This window comes from Triplophysa rosa, linkage group LG19 (genome assembly GCF_024868665.1).
Source record: "Triplophysa rosa linkage group LG19, Trosa_1v2, whole genome shotgun sequence".
NCBI classification, from domain to species: Eukaryota; Metazoa; Chordata; class Actinopteri; order Cypriniformes; family Nemacheilidae; genus Triplophysa; species Triplophysa rosa.
This window is the reverse complement of record NC_079908.1, coordinates 19237579-19257778: the sequence shown is the minus strand read 5'-3', so window position 1 is coordinate 19257778 and position 20200 is coordinate 19237579. Positions and strand designations below refer to the sequence as shown.

General features: G+C 39.9%; 1 protein-coding gene across 2 annotated transcripts in view; it reads right to left on the bottom strand.

Moving 5' to 3' along the window:
* Positions 1-4427: 4427 nt before the first annotated feature.
* Positions 4428-20200, bottom strand: part of col5a1 (procollagen, type V, alpha 1) — a 70036-nt gene continuing 54263 nt past the window's right edge. The window contains exons 42-66 of one of the 2 annotated variants that reach the window (XM_057359987.1): positions 19974-20081; positions 19766-19873; positions 19566-19619; positions 19272-19325; positions 19086-19193; positions 17810-17863; positions 17625-17732; positions 16114-16167; positions 15866-15973; positions 15550-15603; positions 15363-15416; positions 15211-15264; positions 15077-15130; positions 14874-14981; positions 14116-14169; positions 13140-13193; positions 12903-13010; positions 12762-12815; positions 12455-12490; positions 12309-12362; positions 11578-11839; positions 11193-11305; positions 10277-10345; positions 6671-6904; positions 4428-6581 (exon numbers count right to left, since the gene is read on the bottom strand). In XM_057359987.1, coding sequence (XP_057215970.1) covers positions 6435-6581; positions 6671-6904; positions 10277-10345; positions 11193-11305; positions 11578-11839; positions 12309-12362; positions 12455-12490; positions 12762-12815; positions 12903-13010; positions 13140-13193; positions 14116-14169; positions 14874-14981; positions 15077-15130; positions 15211-15264; positions 15363-15416; positions 15550-15603; positions 15866-15973; positions 16114-16167; positions 17625-17732; positions 17810-17863; positions 19086-19193; positions 19272-19325; positions 19566-19619; positions 19766-19873; positions 19974-20081 — 2265 coding nt within the window. In that variant the 3' untranslated portion in view covers positions 4428-6434. Of the gene's footprint in view, positions 6582-6670; positions 6905-10155; positions 10225-10276; positions 10346-11192; positions 11306-11577; positions 11840-12308; positions 12363-12454; positions 12491-12761; positions 12816-12902; positions 13011-13139; positions 13194-14115; positions 14170-14873; positions 14982-15076; positions 15131-15210; positions 15265-15362; positions 15417-15549; positions 15604-15865; positions 15974-16113; positions 16168-17624; positions 17733-17809; positions 17864-19085; positions 19194-19271; positions 19326-19565; positions 19620-19765; positions 19874-19973; positions 20082-20200 lie in introns of both variants that reach the window. The other variant, XM_057359988.1, reaches the window with a different exon arrangement.

The window sequence follows — 20200 nt, the reverse complement described above, 5'->3', positions numbered from 1 at the left end:
GAGAGAGAAAGAAAGAGAGAGGGAGAGAGAGAGAGAGAGAGAGAGAGAGAGAGAGAGAGAGAGAGAGAGAGAGAGAGAGGGGGTCAGAGGGTGTGTGTGTGTCATTAGTGTTGAGGGTTAAGTTTAAACCTGTCAGTACAGGCAGCGTGCAGCAAACTCACCCACACACACCCACAGTCACACAAAAAGAGACCGTCAGATATATGAAGAGAGTGAAAATATTCCTGAGGAGAAGATAAAAATAGAGACAGAGAGAGATGGATGGCAGGAGAGATAACAGTGAAAAACGTTGAAGGATGGAACTGTAGATTTTGGCAAGACGGAATATTAATAAAAACTACCTGTTGGAGAAATTCATTTCCCGTGAGAAGCGACAGACAGAAATGTACTTGTAGATTTACCTGATCTGCACACACTTGTATAGATCTTCATATATTCCTCATGCTCCTCTCTCTCTTCATATTGTCCTCATACCTGATGTGCAGAAGATCAGATGGCCTTTCTGCTTCGATTGACTGGCCCCTAATCCTCTGACTGCTCTTCTCCGAGACTTCCACAAGCAGAACGAAACCGAACGATTTCCCAGATAGCAAAGACGGCTCCACATTCAACCTGTTTGACCTTTTAACATTCACTTACTTGTCAGCATCTTTATAACAAAACCTGGACTCAGCTCATCTTCTTATTTTAAGCTGCGGGTCAACAGTTTTTGACTCACTTCACTTCAGAACACCTCACGCTCTCTCTCCTTCGCTGCTGATGTAACCTCTCCATGACACAAAGAGCCCTCAGTTTTCATCAGGAGATCTTCATTTCTTGAGGAGCGCTTGTTGTACGATATGACAAGAAACAGCAAGTGATGGCATCAGCTCATCTACGGATGAATAATTAAAAAAGGATTGATCAAAGTGCAGCCAAACAGCCTTTTATTCTTCAGCGTTAATGCATTTCTTCAATAATTCATCTTCAGACGATATAAGCAACGTGATGACGATGTTTTGCTCCAGGGCTCATAAGAGTGTCACGTCAGGATCTTTAAAAACGGCGTGTTTCTCTCAGCAGTGATGTGAGTGAGATCCTCCACATCCTCATCATGTTGCTTTTCCGCCGTACACACTTTGACTTTCAAAAGGGTGAAAAATGCAGTTTCAACATCAGCCTCCTGATTGGTCCTATTATGCTTCTATTCTGAAATGTGTAGAAGGGATTTGTGTGCGTGTGTGTGTGTACGTGTGTGAGAGAGTGTGTGTGAGTGAGAGTGAGTGCGTGCGTGCATGCAAAGGGTAAACCCTACGGTATGAGGACAAAATGTCCCCACAAAGATGGCAATATCCAAAACCCTTGTCCTTGTGGGGACATTTTTTTGTCCCCATGAGGAAACAAGCTTATAAATCATACAGAATTAACCTTTTTGAAAATGTAAAAGAGCAGACAGTTGTGTGTGACTTTTAGGTTTAGGGGGTGGGTTAGGGGTAGGGAATATGATATACAGTTTGTACAGTATAAAAACCACTGCATCTATGGAATGTCCCCATAAAATATGGAAACCCAACATGTGTGTGTGTGTGTGTGTGTGTCTGTACTGACTCTCACTTCCTGCTGCCAAAAAGTCACAACCCTGCGATAATGAAATAATAAAGTAAACGGCCATATGTTCATCCTCGTGTATATAATCAGTGCAGGTAATGACATTAAAAAGTGTTTCACACATGTGACACACACACAAACACACTCATAGGCTGTTCGAGGTGTGTATTAACTGTAACACTTATCATATTTTCTGATCGAATCTCAGCCTTTGTTTGTTGTCATTTCAAGTGTCTATCTCACAGCTGATGAGGTATTTCTCTCTCTTCCACGCTGTCAGTTTTACGCTTTCATTAGTTCAATTGTATGTAGACTTGAACACTAACAACTACACACACACTGTATGAACAAAAGTATTGGGACGCCCCCTTCTAATAAACATGTTTATCTATTTCAGTGACATACATTAATGCCATACCGTTCAACACCATGTTAGGGAATTTTGTTTCCATCTTTGTAGCAGTTTTAAAATGGCCTTTTTTGTTCTAAAGTGACATTGATGGGTTTGGGTGATGAGTGTTTGACTCAAAGGTGTTCAGCTGGATTTAGGTCTGGGATTTATTCAATCAAGTTCTTCCACACTGACTGAATCAATCTTTTTTTATCTTGCTTTGTGCACAGGGGCATTGTCATGTTGAAATAGAAAAGGGTCCTGCTGTGAAATTAGAAGCGAACAGTTCTCTAGAATATCATTATATGCTGTAGCATTAAGATTTGTGCTCACACAAATGATGTTTATTACAAGGGGGCGTCCCAATACTTTTCTCCATATAATGTATTATACAGTTCGCTGTTTCAACCGACACTGTAAAAATAAAGCACAATAAATTGTATTAATATGAAGGAATTTTCCGTATTCATTTTTACTGTTGTTTTACCTGTATTTTACGTTTTGCACTGCATTAAATTACGTTTTAGCATTGACGGAAATGTCCGTAAAATAAAGGGAAAATGTACTAGTAGTATACAGAAATGCAGTAAAAGTACACTTTTAACAGAAGCAAACACTGCACACACTCAAAACAACCTACTGCAAAACTGACAAATTAACTTTTCACTCTTACCAGTTTACCACATTTAAATGTCCTCAAACCATGACTGGATTCCTGAGGTGAAAGTGTCCTGCACACCACAGAGAGAGAGAGAGAGTTATAGACAACGTATGATATTATTATTGGCAGTAGATTGTTTATAAAGTAGACATGCTATGTGTGCGTGATTCACCAAAGGGTTCATCCCTCCATCCACAGGCTATGATGCTGGAAATAATCTCTGGCTCCGTTTAATGTGTCACATTCCTTTCAATTTACTTTCAAAGACACTCCTACACGAAATATAGTCAAAGGTGCACTTTCCATTTCAAAGCTTTTAAGTCTCTCTCTCTCTCCGCACCCCAGTGTCCTCACTGTGTGGTGTATGTCAAATAATCCTGAAGGCCATGTTTACCATTACACCTCTTTTCTTTCTCTTATCCTGTACATAAATGATTCAGTTAAAGCATATTTAGACATCTCATTGACATCGAGTTGCCCTTCAGTTGTTTAAGATCTCACTGGTGTTTATATACGTAGTAAACTGCAAACAATACAAGTACTGTTTCCGTAACTATTTATGGTTAGATCAACTTTTTATAACCATTTTATATTGTGGGTTGATCAGTGTCTTTTCCTTGTACTGTACATTTTATATTGTAAATATCATCTGTGTGAATGGCACCTAGCCGATGTGCTGGTGTGGAGGTGGACTGAATGAATGAATGTGTTAATTCAGTCAGCCTCAGAGCTGGTCCTGCGGTCTGGACTGTTTGAAATGGATCTAGGCCAGTGACTCTTGTCTCCTGAGAAAAAGGCTCCAGTCAGTGAGACTCAGGAGATTACAGATGTCTACAGCTCATTACTGCAGCTTTCTGAAAGGTTAAGAGAAAACGTCTCTTTGATTTATATTTTGACACGTTCAAAGACATTACAGACAGAGAGATAAACACTTATTTATTTCTTGATGATCTGAATGAAGTTTATGACTTTCAGTGACTATCCAGGGATTCAAAATATCAATATTTTGACATTTTTAAATAAAGTGCTGATTTAATTACAAAAATGTACTTAAAACACTATTATTTAGAAAATAAAAGTATATCAAAACAGTGTACTCATGACAGTGCTTAAATGATACATGATGTGGTTATTTTGAATCTTGATGTTTTTGCTATTTCTTACCAGAACTTCATGATCTTTACAGGTTCCAGGAAATTGATCCATCCTGTGGACTTCATCATTCTAATATCTGGACCCACTGATGCCAAGATGGCGAAAACATCAATCCAACCAAACACACGTAAACGTTTCTTAAAAACGCACGTGACACAGTACACGACCCCTGCTGTATCTCCACGTATAATGTATCGTATATAACATCAATAGCATTATCAGACGATATACTGTATATCTGACCTCAGATAAGCATTTACCAGATGTACAGAACACTACTGGTATCAATTAACATTTATTTTTAAATAATACAATAAATATACTACAAAGGAACATGGGCTTTAGTAGAGCGTTACAACAATCATCGCTCTCGCTCCATTTCACAATGAAGGACAGGCCTGATTTCATCGATCACTAGATCAGAATGTGGCTGGAATCAAATCAAACTTGCGGGACAAAAAACATCAAGAGAATAAGCTTAACAATTTCATGCATACAGAAAAGTTTTAATGCTTCAAAAGACATACAAGGGTGGGTGGACACAGAAAACTTGAATTTATTGACACAAAACCGATATCTCTTCTATCTGCTCGTACACAGGTTTGACAGGAACTCAAAACAAACAAACAAACATTACAAAGACAAAACAGAATCAACTTTATTGGCAGCAGTACTGCTGGTTTTGAAATGTACAGATTTTTGTTCCAATATTTTGCATTGACAAAAACGTGTCTGTATTTCCAATCGTCTTTAAAGAAATAGTTCAAGTCATATTTAACAATCGAAGAGCAAGATTTTGCAATAGCAGGTCTAGTGGTCAAAAGCTAGAATAAGAGCGAGCGAAGGAAACTTCTAGTGGCAAAAGATGCTGAATAGCATTAGATGAATAACAGGATGGCTCTATTCAACTCAAACAAATCCCCCAAATTCTGTGAAGGAATCCGCGTGCATCAATGCAATGCGTCAGAAATGTGTAATGTACGCCATACTCGAAACATTAGTACAGGAAAAACTCTGTTTGGTCTTCAAGTGTCTTCAATTAAAAACGGAGAAATATCTTTGGAAGAAAAGCTGAAATTGGCAGAAAAATGAATAAACGATTCACTTGCATAAGCGCTTGGTAAGAGAGATCCTCCATTGAGATGTTCACAGAACCCTTCAGAAACACGAAAGGTCCCAAACCAATTTTCCAAAGCTATTTGAGCCGTTTAAAGTTTTAGTATGCTAAAAGTTTGAGGTGAAAGCCGTTCCATTGCACTGATTTCCACACAGGAAGTGTTACACAAAATAAATTCAAGCTCTCAGTTGTGTTGTAACCAAACTATGGTCACGCTTAACATTACAGGGCCCTTTTTATGACGCCGTACAACCATGTTATATGAGTGTTACTGTAAACGGTAATACGAACGCTGCAGTGTGAAGTAGAAACCAAACGCTTTGGAGGACCAGAAGTACATAAGACACACCTCAAGTATAAAAGTAATTACAGTTATGTCAGATGTCGAAAAGAAAGGAGCACGGAAGGAAAACGTGTTTTCATCTGTGACTGACTATGATTTTACCACATGCATAAAAATACTCCCTCACCTCCAACCAACAGCCAGACACTTTGACAAGACGTGGAATTGTTTGGGTGTCGCCGCAGTGCCATTTTCAATCAAAACAAACACAAAACAGGAATGGTATATATTTGTAGCACCACAGACAGAAGGAAATAGCACCTAGTTTACCAATGTTGTGATTCCTCAGCGTGACGGTCTCTCATTGCTTATGTGTGTGTGTGATCGGACTCGCTTCTCGCACGAGTCTCGATCTCAATGAGCCCGGAAGTCGGTTCCTAACGGTGAAGTTAGCACATTTTAACTTTTATTGTCATTTCGCTGTTTAACTGACAAAAGACGCCGTGCACATCTGCAATAAAACATCATTTTGTTGTTTTTCTTCTTGAATAATTTCCTTTATTTTGCTGTTTTCTTCAGACTCAGGGGAGACCGTAAAGGTTTTGTTTGAGAAGGGATGGTTCAGATATTTCATATTTGTTTTTGACTTTTTCCCAATAACCCGCAGCTCTGTCCTTATCGCTCAATGGGTTCACATGCATGTTTTGAAGCCAGAGCCAAAAAAAAAATCACTTCACCAGAAAAAATATACAGAAAGTACTTACAAACATAGAAAAAATATTTATATATATTTATATATATAATCACCATTCCAGGGAACGGAAGACAAGTATGCACAAAAAAGTGAAAGGGGGAACAACATAAAACCCAAGTAAACAAACGAACTTCGTTGTTTACGAAGTAAACAAACGAGCGTTACATGAGGAGTCAGTCTATACAGCCTGTGGGAGGGGCATCACGGGGGCGGGGTGAAGAGTCGGACAGGCGTAAAGTGGGCGGGGCTTGGAGAAACACGTGCGATGACCTCATCCAGTTTCAAAACTTGCATGTGATGAAAAGGGTACACTGAGGTTATAAAGGTTGCTCTTTTTTACTAACCCATTGTTTAGACATCCATTCTTCAAATTTCTCTTGGGTTTGGTTTGGAAACACAAAACTTTACAAATATGTCGTCCTATTTCTTTCTTGTGTTTTGTTTCAGAGGAAATGAATATGTTTCGTGTGCGCTCGGTGAGCAGTCTTAGCCGATGAAACAGGCCGGCCCGACCTCGAAGCCGAACTTCTGCGTCGCTCCGCCAAAATCGTTGAACATAATGTCAACAAACGGCACCTGTTCCACTTTAGGCGAGTTGATCTCAAGAATAGTCTTTTCATAGCCCTTTTTCAACTGCAAGAGGAAAAGGGTGAAAAACAACAGAAAATCGATGCGTGAAACTTTTTTAAAAGACTATATTTCCCATCAACCTCCGAGCTTACCGCACAGCCGTCGACAGCAACTCTGATGTACGGGTTGTTGTCGTATGACATCTCTTCATCATTGGAGCCCAGGAAGCGGATGGCTTTATCGTAAGAGTCCTGGTTCTGGTCGTACCAAGCCACAGACTGATGGCAGTTGTAGGTGAGGTTCTGCCGTGCCGTCGCGCTGAGCAAACGCAGGAACGTCATCTGGACGACACCGATGGGATTTCCCTCTGCGTCCACGTATGAGAGCTACAGCCACAAACAGAGAGAAGTCTGGTCTAGATGGCAGCTAAAGAAACGCCCCCTAGAGACTCGGTTGAAAACTACACATCACACCTCTGTGGTCTTATGGTGGTTTCGGGTTCATTATTCGGAAAGCGAAAACGTTCATTTTAATTTTGTGTAAGTTCTTAAAAAGGTTACAAAAACGTTTCCTTTTAAACCCCAAATAATGTTGCAATGCAATGGAAAAAGGTTATGGTCATAAAACAAGCTTTATTTACTATAATCGCAATGGATTTTTCATCTAGTATTTGCTCCGTAATTTGGTCCTTCTGAAAGCTCCTGTATTTGTGGTGGCCACGTCACACCCGATTACCCATAATGCACCTGTGGAGTGGCGGCATTTTGAGTTTGGTTGCATATTTGCCTTGTATGCAAATTCGTGTCTAAGATAATCGAATAGATCAAACGCTTTTCTTAAATGTATTCAAATAAGAATCCAAAATTCCTTCCTCGAATCAGATCTGCTGTGCACGTGTCAGAAACAAAACCACACTCAAGCATGAACTGCAAACTCATTCTAAACATTCAGAGACTGCGCTGAAAAACAAATCACTAATATATTCAAATCACTTGTACTGCTTTATATGCAAATTCCCCTTGTGGTGTGATGCAACATTTGCATTACCAAAAATATGCAAATGTTTTGTTTTCATTCGTTAATATACCAACCCATGGTGAGAAGAGACTCCATCTCCTCTGATCCACAAACACACACATAGTTGACTGACTGAGAGAGTAAAGCGCATGCAGCATACATGCCACACACACATCCCACATTATATACTTACCACCAGGACCTCCGCTCGCACACTTATATGCATTGACCTTGCATGCATGCAGGACACACACACACACACACACACACACATCAAAACTTGTACACAAATACTTGTGAGGACTACTACGATTTCTGCACTCTTTTTTTGGTAATACTTTCTGTATTCTTCGAGTACGCATTACACTACCATTGTGATATACGATTATGGATTATCAAGTAGAATATTTTTTAATATATCATTGTATTCATATCTGATACCATTACAAAACTATAGTACTTTTTTGTACCAGGTAAGACATTTGAGAACATCTACCCTTAAAGAAGAGTCCCTCACAAGTACAGTGAAACGAGTTACACACATACTCTTCTGCCCCACATCCACACCTGTCTTAAACACATTACCTCGTCATTACAGCCGCATGTCATGAGAGGCTGAACTCAGAAGCTCAGAATGAAATGACCAAGAGCAAACAGACACAAAAGCTCAGTTTCAAACCTCAGTCAGCTGCCACGGTGTCTACTACCTCTCTACTGACTCACTTGTCCATTACCTATGTAGCTACATTCGGTGACAAACTAACTGAAATGAAACCTCACTAAAAGGTGATTTAAAACACTATTCACTGTCATTAAATTAAATAAAATATAATTTTCATCTATATGAAACTACTTCAATACTAAAAAATCTAGCTGGCATTTCTGATCCATCAGTCTGTGTAATGAATCTGACGAATTTGAGATTTGGGCCAAAATTATAGGGATTCTATTCTATATAAAATTCTGTCATCATTTATTTACACTCATGTTGTTCAAAACCTGTATATGAATCTAAATGACAAAAGAAGATATTTTGAGAAATGTTTCAGTGGTTTTGTGTTCATACAGTGGAAGTCAATGTGGCTCAATGTTGTTTGATTATCGACATTCTTCTTAATATCTTCACAGGTCTGGAACAACATGAGGGTGAGTAAATGATGAAAAATGACTGCCTTGCTATGTATTTTATAAGGCAGTATAATTGCAGTATACGAGTGTAAATATGACACCTAAAATGCTGTTCAGATACAAAGCTCACTAGGGTTTGAACTAGGGATGCACGATAAATTATCGGATCAATAACAATGATAATACAATTTAGGCCGATATATTAGTAAGTGATAATCCACAGTTAGCCGTGCGTTAAAGGGTTTTAATGCACGACGTGGAGGCCAAGAACCACCCGACGCGAAACGAATCCTTTAACGCACGGCTAGCTGTGGATTATCCCGCTTATACCATGGTCATTTGCCAAGTTAAATCTTTTTTTGATGTTCACAGTGAAATTTGAGATCAAACAGGTGAAAATTACAGTGATTTTGTCAGTTAAATTTCAAATGTAATCAAACTGACTGGAGCTACCTGTGCGTTAATGGGTTTTAATGCACACCTTCCAGCCAATCAGAATCCAGTATTCAAAAAGACCATGGTATAATAGCCGATAAATCATTTCCTCTGGTTAAACTTCTTCAGCTGCACGCTGCTCACAGTTAAAAACAGTACAGTACAGTCTTTCTGTCATGATCATTCACTTACTGCTATTTGCTATTGATGTATATACAGTATTTATGAATGTGTAAATTATAGGAACAAAAGCATATTGTTTGAATCAGACTGCTTTCTGAATACGTTCTGACTTGACCCCTGTAAAACTTGTGGCTATTAAGAAAATGTTCTGGGTTGCTCTGGAAGAACATCTCTAATTTGTTTATTAAATAAAAAATATACCAGAAAAGTTGGAAGGTTAAAGAATTGTTAATGTGTAAAAGTGTAAAGTAGGCTTGGTACATGATTTTCAGGGGAGAAAAGAGAACTGATGGTTACCTTGTTTTCTGCAGTGTGATTTCAAATAAAAGCAGTTGTCCACTTTTTGCCTTTTGTTTCAGTCTTAGGGAATTTTATATAAATATTAGATACTGTATATCGGCCATATATCGGTCATCGGCTTACAATGTTAAAGAATTATCGGTTATCGGCCCAAATTTACATATCGGTGCATCCCTAGTTTGAACAGAGCTAATGAGTCTGTCAAAAATCATGTGTTTAGAAACTCAAACCTACAGGACAGGTGAGCCCAGGCGGATTCCATCAGTCAGACTTTCCCCGCTAAAATCTCCAAATATCGACACATTTATGAACACCCTCATGAGTCATTTTTGATGGGGTTTCCATCTTTTGGGTTTCGTTTCCACGGCAACAGACTGACCGATGGCCCTGCCCACAGCCCTCCGACACCCATAAGTCTGAGCAAACACACACATTTTACTGCGGTTCTCATGATGACCATGCTCTTGCGCAAACGCATCGATGACACATGCAGAAGCTCAGGCCTCCAGAGACAGAACCCAGATCCTCGGAACCACAGAACCTCGGGCCCGTTCTCTCATGCATTCCTACTTACCATTGACCCTCTCTTGTAGCGACTATACCATGTGCCTGGACTGTCTTTGGGCCAGCGAGCCATTTTGCTCTGTAAAATAGGAGACTATTTCAGGAGGGGGAGAAAAAGAACTCGTTCTTACCAGTTTACCACGTTTGAATTCACTGAACCACGACCCTGGATTCTCCTTCACCCAGGAGGTGAGCCTGGCCTGCACACCACAGCAGGAGAGAGAGACAGTTAGACAGGTAGAGAGACAGACAGAACTGTCAGAAAATCTGGTTGTGCGGTGAATGAAATGTTTGATATGATCTATATGGTCGCTGTCCTTCTGAAACGTTGCATGTCCATATTTGCTGTTTTTCAGGAAATGGAAAAAACATTTTAATTTTTAAACGATTAAATACGTTGTTGTCAAAGTTGACATGCAGTTTTTAATCCTTATTATTGGTTATATATTTGCAAACATAAAGGGTGACTAATAATAATTTATTTATGGTATAAATAAATTGGTATTTAAATATGTAATAAATTGATTTATCACAAAATTCACATTTTTTTAAATCACGAAATATGGAGATACGAGGTTTCAGAAGGACAACAGCGATAAACAAGCTGGCTATGATGTAGTTATGAATTACGATGTCCTACATTGTGGTTGTATTATAAGGTCATTCGCAATATATAGTCCAACAACCCATGCAAAAAAATAAGTAAAATAAAATCAAATGTGTTCATCCTGGGTGAAGTCGACAGGGATGCATTCTTTCCATTTAAAGACCTGTTGAAAAACTGAAGTCAGAGGTGTTGTTGTCTGTGAGCATCACCTTCACACCCTACTGATTTATCCTCCATTAGCAAAGCTGAAGAACTATGAAATGAGAATCTTAATTAAATCAAGAACGGATATATTTAACACACAATAACCGCCGTTGAGATTCATCCTGTCTCTCTGTGGACCTGTACTCCGAACAGGCTGGTTGGAAATGCATTTAAAGGGCCAGATCTCTGTGTCTGGGCGTGTTTTGTTTAGCAGCTGTAAGGAGAATATTCCTTACCCCTTCACTCTTTTTATCGGGAAATATGCAGCTCTCCCCACCAGCGGTGAAATTACAGTAGACTTTGAAAGAGTCCCTGGAACAGCCCTGGTTCGGATCGATCCAGTATTCACCTGAGAAATACAGAGAACGGGCAAATCATGATGAGACTGTGTATTCATGTACTGTGACCTTTACAAATTTGAGTGGTTTAATGAGAGAAAAAGTCATGTACAAAACATTAAGGAGTCCACGAGCTTATAGACATTTACATTTCTATACATTGATTCATTTATCCAAAGCTTAAGCATAGCACACACAATATTTTGCCAGCATCTGTTTAAAATAGTCATGCAAATAAAACACTTTGAAATTGAAAGCCTGCGTGTGGGTGTGAGACACGCACCATCTGGGAAATCTGGGTGGCACAGCTGCAGGTCTTTGCAGGTGCGGGCGGGGTTACTCTGCGTGCCCAGCGGGTGCTTCATCTGCTCGATCTCCAGTTTGAGAGAGTTCAGAGAGCCGAAGATCTCCTCCATACCATCCTCGTAGTCTTTGTAGTTGGCATCTGCAGCGTCGTCCATCATCTGGCTGGCATCAATGTTCCTCTTTGCCCGTTTCGGGCTGGAATGCATAGGCAGAGGGTGGATGACATCACCAGGTGGCCCCTGCAGAAGAAGACGAAAGTGATTTTAATGCATGAAGGGGAAACTGTGGTTGCTAGGGTGTTGCTAGGCATTTCTAAATGACTGAATGGCTTACACGTAAATATGCATACGGATTGCAACATTGTTGTATGAAGATTGGGGGGGGTGAAGAGCAGGGAACAATTCAAATATATAAACAATTTAAATATTTCTGGGACATGTGGCTCATTTACCCAGTACATAAAAACAGAACAAAGCACAAATATGAAGATTTGAAATATCAGGTTTTCTCGATAAAGTAATATCCACTGAATCTCCCAGAGGTATCCGAACAGAGTAACTGAAAAGCAGATTCAGTTTACACCGTAACAGACCTTAATTAGAGTTATGTAACAGCTCCTGCAGAATAATCTACTTAAATGTGTATTTCTCTCAAAGCAGAATAAAACATTGTGTGCGTTTAAAGTGCAGTTTGATTTCTGTTACGCACCGGAGGTCCAGGAGTTCCAGGGTGTCCAGGTTCTCCCTTCGGACCAGTCTGACCCTACAGAAAGAGAATAAAAACTGAGGTTGACCGAGGCCACAATAAAAACGATATATATATATAATTTGGCATAAGTTTTATGAATAACTTACAGATGATCCCTTAGCACCTTTAGGGCCAGCAGGACCCTAAACAAGAGCAAAACACACAGCCAGCGTCAAACTTTTATTACTGTATATGTGACATAATCTTACACATTATTAATAATAAAGCATGCTAGAAATATTTTCTCTACAGTTTCTAGCTTATAATGGAAAGCTTTAAAGGAGCCTACTATAACATCAGGAGTCTGCACAGCAATTTTAAACCCATCTTTGCTCATCCTGAGAATGATTTAAAAAATCTTTCTTTTATGAACGTGGGGCCTAACAATTTTCAGAGAAATGTCAGATACAGTACCGGCAGTCCAGGAGGTCCAATCGGTCCGAGCGGTCCAGAGGGTCCTGCGATACCCTAAAGAAAAGGGCACGAAAAGAAAGTTTAGGAATTCTGATTTACAAAACCTTTTAAAACGTCTAACCAATGTTGTGTGTTTCATACAGTGTCTCCTTTAAGTCCTGAAGTACCCTGTGGACCCGGCAGTCCCCGGTCGCCCTTCTCGCCCTGTTCTCCTGGAGGTCCGATCAGTCCGATCAGACCAGGGTGACCCTGAGAAATGACAGACAAGTATTAAATTCTCCACTCAACTCATTCATTCATGATCGATAACACCAGCCCAAATAAAATAAGACTAATCACTAAATAGGAATATAACAAAGATGATTTTGCTTTTCTCACCTTTTCACCTTTAACACCAGAATCTCCCTTCAAGCCGGGTAAACCAGGAGGACCCTGAGAGAGAGAGAGAGAGAGAGAGAGTATTGATGGAATTAGATTTGATTATTAAAGATGCTTTAATTAAATGATGCTTATTTGTTTCTGTGTTGGTTAGTTTTAGGCAGTGTTGGGCACGTTACTTTAAAAAAGTAATTAGTTATAGTTACTAGTTACTTCTCACAAATAGTAATTGAGTTAGTAACCGAGTTACATCATTATAAAAGTAACTAATTACCAGGGAATGTAACTATTGCGTTAGCTTTTAAAAAATGTTCAAATACATCAAATAACTTGGATGCCCCCAATATTAAATGTTAAATGGATGAAATGGAAACTAAATAGAATAAATTATTTGTATAAAACTACACAAATCTACACTATTTTAATGTGACCGGCACCTATTAAATTCATTATTATTGTAAATATTGTAAATATTATCATTAATATAATGGAACAATAAAACACTAGTTCAGAAATGTAACTATTTATTGCACAGACCACAACTGGTCAACAAATAAGTCTTATTTAATAAATAAGTTATGCTTCGAAAGCCATGTACCAACATCACAACTGCTAGACACACAGTACTGTACTACAAATTTTTCGTAGTTTCTAACAAAAGTCAACAGTTTAATAACAAGTGCTCTTAATGTTTTGACTGCTTTCCAGTATGATAGAGAGCCTACTCGGATGAAAACTGCTTCAGTGAGCTCCATTATAGTAACGCTGCATTTTATTGTCTGTAACGGTAACGGTGTTGTAACGGGGGAAACAGTCATTCGTTTGATTACTCGGTACTGAAAAAACGAACGCCGTTATTCCCATCACTGGTTTTAGGGGTGCGCTGAAAAGTCATTTCTATGGAAAGTAATCTCCACAATGTTTTCAGAATGTAATGAACAGATAGTAATATCAGAGAAAAATGTCACGTCGGTACCATTGGTCCAGGGGGTCCATTGGGTCCGGGAGAACCAGGCAGTCCTTGCTCTCCCTAAACCAGAATCAAACAGACACTTTAAAAGAGAATCACAGCTGTAAATATGCCTGTATGATATCATGCCATATTAATAAAATATATTCACGCAGTGTTTATTATTATAATAAAAACCATCACACCCAGATGATGTGTACTGTTTCTATTAGCTCAATTGGAAAGCAGTAAGTCACACTTTACAGTACAAACAAATATTTTTATTTTCACATTACTGAAATAAGAATTAGAGGAAAATGTACAAGCAATAATGCTATAATGAAAATAATATCTAATATAATAATATAATATTAAAATTGTCCTAAAAACTTGTTTCATTTTCTTTCATGAAAAACATTTGAAGAGTTCAGATGCAAAACTCTCTAAAAGCCACCTCAGTCAAAAATTTGATTTTGAGAGATGTTGAGTGAATGCTAAACACATCAATAATTTTGCTTCAAACCCTGTTAAATATGACACTTTTCCCGGTCTGAAATATCTGGTATTGCTAAATGTCAATGTAGGAGACTGATAAAAAACGCTCATTTAAACAAAAGGTCGTCTGACGGATTTAGAGGGTTTTGCACACTTCATAAACATATATACAATATTTGTTTCGCTGTGAAAGTGAGAATCTCTTGACTGACTTAATGATCCGGCACAGAGTTTTACATCAAGACCTTACAATCTGTGAACACGCTGGTTTAACTGAGCTGTTCACTCACCACTGGACCAGGAACTCCTCTCAGACCATCAGGACCAGGCTTTCCAGGGGCTCCCTGAGGTCCAACCGGACCCGTCTTCCCAGCGGGACCCTCCAGACCAGATTCACCCTGAGACACAAAGTCACAACATATGACACTTTTCGACACACATAAAAAAAAGGTACGACAGACTACTTGAGTGCATGTGTTGGTTTGTATGCTACCTTGGCACCCTTCTCTCCCAGTCTTCCTTCAGGTCCAGCAGGTCCATGAGGTCCCTGAAGAAAAAGGAAGTATGAATCCAGCTCTTATATGATTCTATGCATCTAAATAACAGTTTAATGCGAGAGGTACTCACTCTCTTTCCTGGAGGACCGGTGGGGCCGGTTTCACCAGTTGGTCCAGGAGAACCCTACAACAAACACAAACAAACAGCATTTGAATCGAAATAAAACACATTTACGCATGCAGCAAAAAGCAGGCAGATTAGCTGATTTAGAAGATACGCACAGGCTGACCAGCCTCGCCGTCATCTCCCTTGTCACCAGGAGCACCATCCAAACCCTGTGGAAGAAAGAGATGGCGTGAGTGATGTCATTTCCTGTATATAACCTCCACCCATAGCTTCCTTCTAATGCCCAGACATTCATGTTTACGTGAGTTTTCCACATTAAAATCACTTCTAGAACACACTTACAGAAGGCCCAGGCTCTCCAGGAGGACCAGGATCACCGGGGAAACCACTCGGACCCTGAAAATCAAACCAAAACATTGGAGGCGAATACCGAATACAGCAACATGGACATTTCTCAAATATGTTCTCATGAGTGATATGACATATGAGACTCTTTGCTTAAGTAGCTAAAGGAATCTGTTATGTGTCACTGCTGATTGGTTGGAATTCTGTAATAAGCGATCAACATACAGAGTTGTTTTTCTTTCTTTACTTAAGACACATAATATAAATCAGAAGAACAGAGCATTAAGTATATGTATTATATGGTCAAACTTACAGGACTTCCTTTAGGACCGTCATCTCCTGGTGGTCCTTTTGGACCAGGGGGGCCAGCAGAACCTGCAGGTCCACCTTCTCCCTTCTCTCCTCTTTCACCTCTTGGACCCTGAAACGTACACACACATGTGCATTCTACCATATGAACATGTATGTCTCTTTATTTATCAATAACTTTAGGACAGAATAAAATGTTAATGAGCGTAGGTTTTAAAAGTGGGTGTTTGTTGGTCAGTTTTTTTGTCATACCGGCGGGCCAACGTCTCCCTGTGTACCCGGTTCTCCTGGTTCACCAGAGTCACCCTACAGAGAAAAAGAGATGGGTGAAAGATGTCGATGAAATGAGAACAAAGTGACTGAACTATACAGCAAGGTCAGTTCACGCGCGCACACACACACACTTTCCGCTGGACAGAGCAGTATGTCAGCATCATTATTCACTGTCACGTCAGCAGAACCGCCGCACTTTGGAAATCTCTTACAGAATCACAATCTGCACGACATCCACATTTTAACATACTGCAGTCGACTGGACACACGGAGGAACAAGTGACCAATCACACTGAACCAACGTCATAAATCCAATATACAGTATATATATATACAGCCGTGACCATTTCAACATTATTTTCAGTTTTTCTGAATTTACTATGCGTTTAGGCAAAATGATCAATTTTTTTCATTCTGTGGACTACTTACAACATTTCTCCCAAATTTCAAATAAAAACATTGTTTCTATTTGCATTTATTTGCAGAATATGAAAACGGGAGAAACAGGTCAAAATAACAGAAAAGATGCTCAATATTTTTCAGACCTCAAATACTGCAAAGAAAACAAGTGGATATTCACTTTTAAGCAACACAACAGTAATATTAGTAGATTTATTTAGAAAAAGTTCAAAAATGATTTTGCTATGTGATCAACTGGATCATGATGCGGATGTATCACTTTGCTAACTTCAATACCCCAAACCCCACAACACCTTCAAACAGGATGTGAAGAAACCACATCAGTTTAACCTGACAGTCTCTCTCTCTTTATACCTTACTTTTGTTTCAAGTGGTGAGTCTGTACTTTTAGATGGGCTGTAGAAGAGTGTGTGTGTGTGTGTGTGTGTGTGTGTGTGCTAGCAGGATAAGTGGCTTGTCTGTGTAAGAGGTAAATCTTCTCCAGCAGCTGTTAACACAGTCTCAAGCTCTTATTCTATCATCTCGATCTGTTTCTGTGGCAGTCTCTTCTCTCGGTGTTTTCCCGGGTCATCAACACTCCTCTGGGAACTCAATTGGCTCTTTGGTTCTGTGACTGAACAGTCGCATTCAATAATCTTGACAGCGGATGCTGCTCGGTTGACCGGGCGCAATGATGCGAACGCACTTGTGTTTGTATGCGATTCGCAGACACAAACATGATATGACTTTTCAAATCGGAACTGATTTTAATCAGCACTGGGCATCGCACACCTGCTAACTTTGTATATGGCTACAGCAGAGACCCTGTCGGCCGTGAAGTCATCCTGAACGCAACAAACTCACGCGGAAACAATGCTGGTGTGTGACGCTGGTTAAAATCTCAGACGGCACGTTTGAGCAAAGACACACAAACACGGGTTTAACCCTGCGAATCCTGAACACAAACACACACTGAAATCATTACCGACGCCTTCTTCATCAGATCTGTCGGTTTCGAATTAAAATGAAATGAAAAGGGTGTTCGGAGCGAGACAGTGAGTCAGGTGAAGGATGAGGAGGTATTTCTGTACCTTCTCTCCCACCGCTCCTGGGTTTCCAATACCTCCCGGAGGACCCTGTGGTCCGTCAGCTCCTGGGGGTCCTGAGGGGCCTCTGGGACCGGGTGGGCCAGGGGGACCCTGAGAAGAACAGCATGAGTTCGTTTGAAATCTCATTTCAGTTTATTATTATTTGATAGATCAAAAATTGTTCCTACCATCTGACCGACATCTCCAGTCTCTCCTTTCTCACCGGAGGGTCCGGGCAAACCCTGCGCACAACCCATTAAAACCAGTTTAAAACATGTACTAAAGCACACGAAATCTAATTTTCACAAACCTGATCCCAAGTATATTTAAAGGTGGTTGGAAATCTGTCCAGAATCAGATTTTCAGAAATGTGCCCAAGTAGTTTTTCATCATATTATGTGTTGTGAAGGTAAAATCATCCACTAATTCACTTCACCCACTCTTTCCCAAAACTCTAAGAATATATAGCTATACGGCGAAAGCTCAGTTGCGTTTCATTTAGGCGTCTCAGATGTTTCTTCTGAAATTGCTTAGGAGTAATGAAAACTGAGACGATTGTTCAAATGTATGAAGAGGTGTAAAATAAATGTCGATTATAGATGTATTATAATCAGAATGTGGGTAAATGTGATGAGAAATGTTTGAGTTCATATTGAGATCTTCGATAATATTGACTTTTGTTTGCAGACGTGACAAATCTGAGCTCAGTTTGAGACATTGTGACATCTCTTCTGAAACTCTAATGGAGACGTTCGTGAGATTTCTGATATCTAGGATAAATCATTCAGATATTAAAGAATTTTTATCTGTGATTTTTCTTTTTTTATGGGTGTATTCTTGTATTCTGTGTATTGTGGATTCTTCGCAAAACACTTTCTATTTTCATTTTCCATGTTGATTTTCCCAATCGTTGCGAAGGAAGACTTTTTTGGCATCATACTGACACCTACATCATTACCATAGCAACGGATATAAATATGGCATACTGGATTTTGACTGCTGTAACAAACTGATCTGATAATAATGTGTTTCTTTGCCGAATCTCACATTTCCTTAGGTCAACGTTACCCAAACGTACATCAACCCCAAACTAGAGATGGGGACGATTTCTTTTTTACATTTTTGTTTCAATTTTTGTTTGAACTTCTCAGGTATTAGCGCTCTGGCAGTGTTTTTGTTACTGTCTACAAACCCTCCCCAGCGTCTATAAATTCATCCTTTTTAAAGCTGCGCTGTTACTGAGATCAAAGCGCTTTTGCAAAATAACAATAACAACATTTCTGTCGCTTGCAACGAGGAATGTGAGGTCTAACATACTTTTGTGCATTAAAAGTTAAAGATGATTTCAAAAATGTCAAGCTAAAAATACCATCCTTTAAGACTAAATGAAACAAGCCAAAACTAAATATTAAATGTAGGTAATAAATCTTTGGATTCATGAATTGTGTGCGCTTGTCATCTCACCTGAAGGCCGACGGGTCCGGGTGGTCCCGGGAAACCTCGTGCACCCTCGTCTCCCTTTTGTCCAAACAGACCTTGTTGACCTCTGGGCCCCGGCTCTCCATCTGCACCCTGCATGAGGAAGTGACATCACTAACGCAGCCTTCATCACAGGAAGACGTAAGAAAGAGTACACGTCAGAATACTTACTGAAGGACCGGGCTGACCCACAGGCCCCTGAGGACCGGTTGGCCCTGGAGGACCCTGAAACAGAATGAGAGGATGCAGAAGAATCAAGTAGCGATGATTACTTGTTGATTTTCATAACAAAGACAACATGTATATTCATAAACGCGCCCTGGGAAAACGAAACAAAGAACGCTTGTCATGAGAGATTTATCTGAGATGAACACACAAAGAGAAAGAAGAATCCTTCGGTGAATAAATTGTGCCTTCGATGTGAATTGGGATGCAAATGTAAACCGTAAATTCGGAGTGACTCACCTGCTCGCCCTTGTCACCTTTGCTTCCCTTCTGTCCTGGTTCTCCGATCTCTCCCTGTCACAAGAATACAGCATTTACATATATGCAAATACATGCAATGTAAAAAGAAAACAATAGAAGAAACAGAAAGTTTAAAGAAGGTCTAGTTTCTGTGGAGTATTGTATTATACTCCTCCCAAAGAAATGAGTTTCTTCTGTACCTTATCACCATCCTCTCCCGGAGATCCGATGGGTCCAGCCGGACCCGGAAGTCCCACGGGTCCCTGAATACCATCTCTACCAGCTGGGCCTTGAGGTCCTTTCTCACCCTGATATGAGAGAGAGAGAGAGGTTAAAGTTCAGGACAGCTTAACTCGACTAAAGAGAGATCTTTCATGAGGACCGGATGTGTTTTGCTAGGGTACTCACAGGTCCACCTTTCTCTCCAGCGGGGCCTGGGGGTCCCTGAGGTCCAGGTCGGCCATGGAGGCCAGTGGGACCAGCTGGGCCAGCCGGACCACGTTCGCCAGGAGAACCCTGAGAGAGAGAATGTTATTATGAAAATGTAAACATTACAGCAGAACAGCAATGACTCGCACATGGTGCTCATCAATCAATTGTCTGTTTGGATTAATTATTCATTTGTTTTAGAAAAA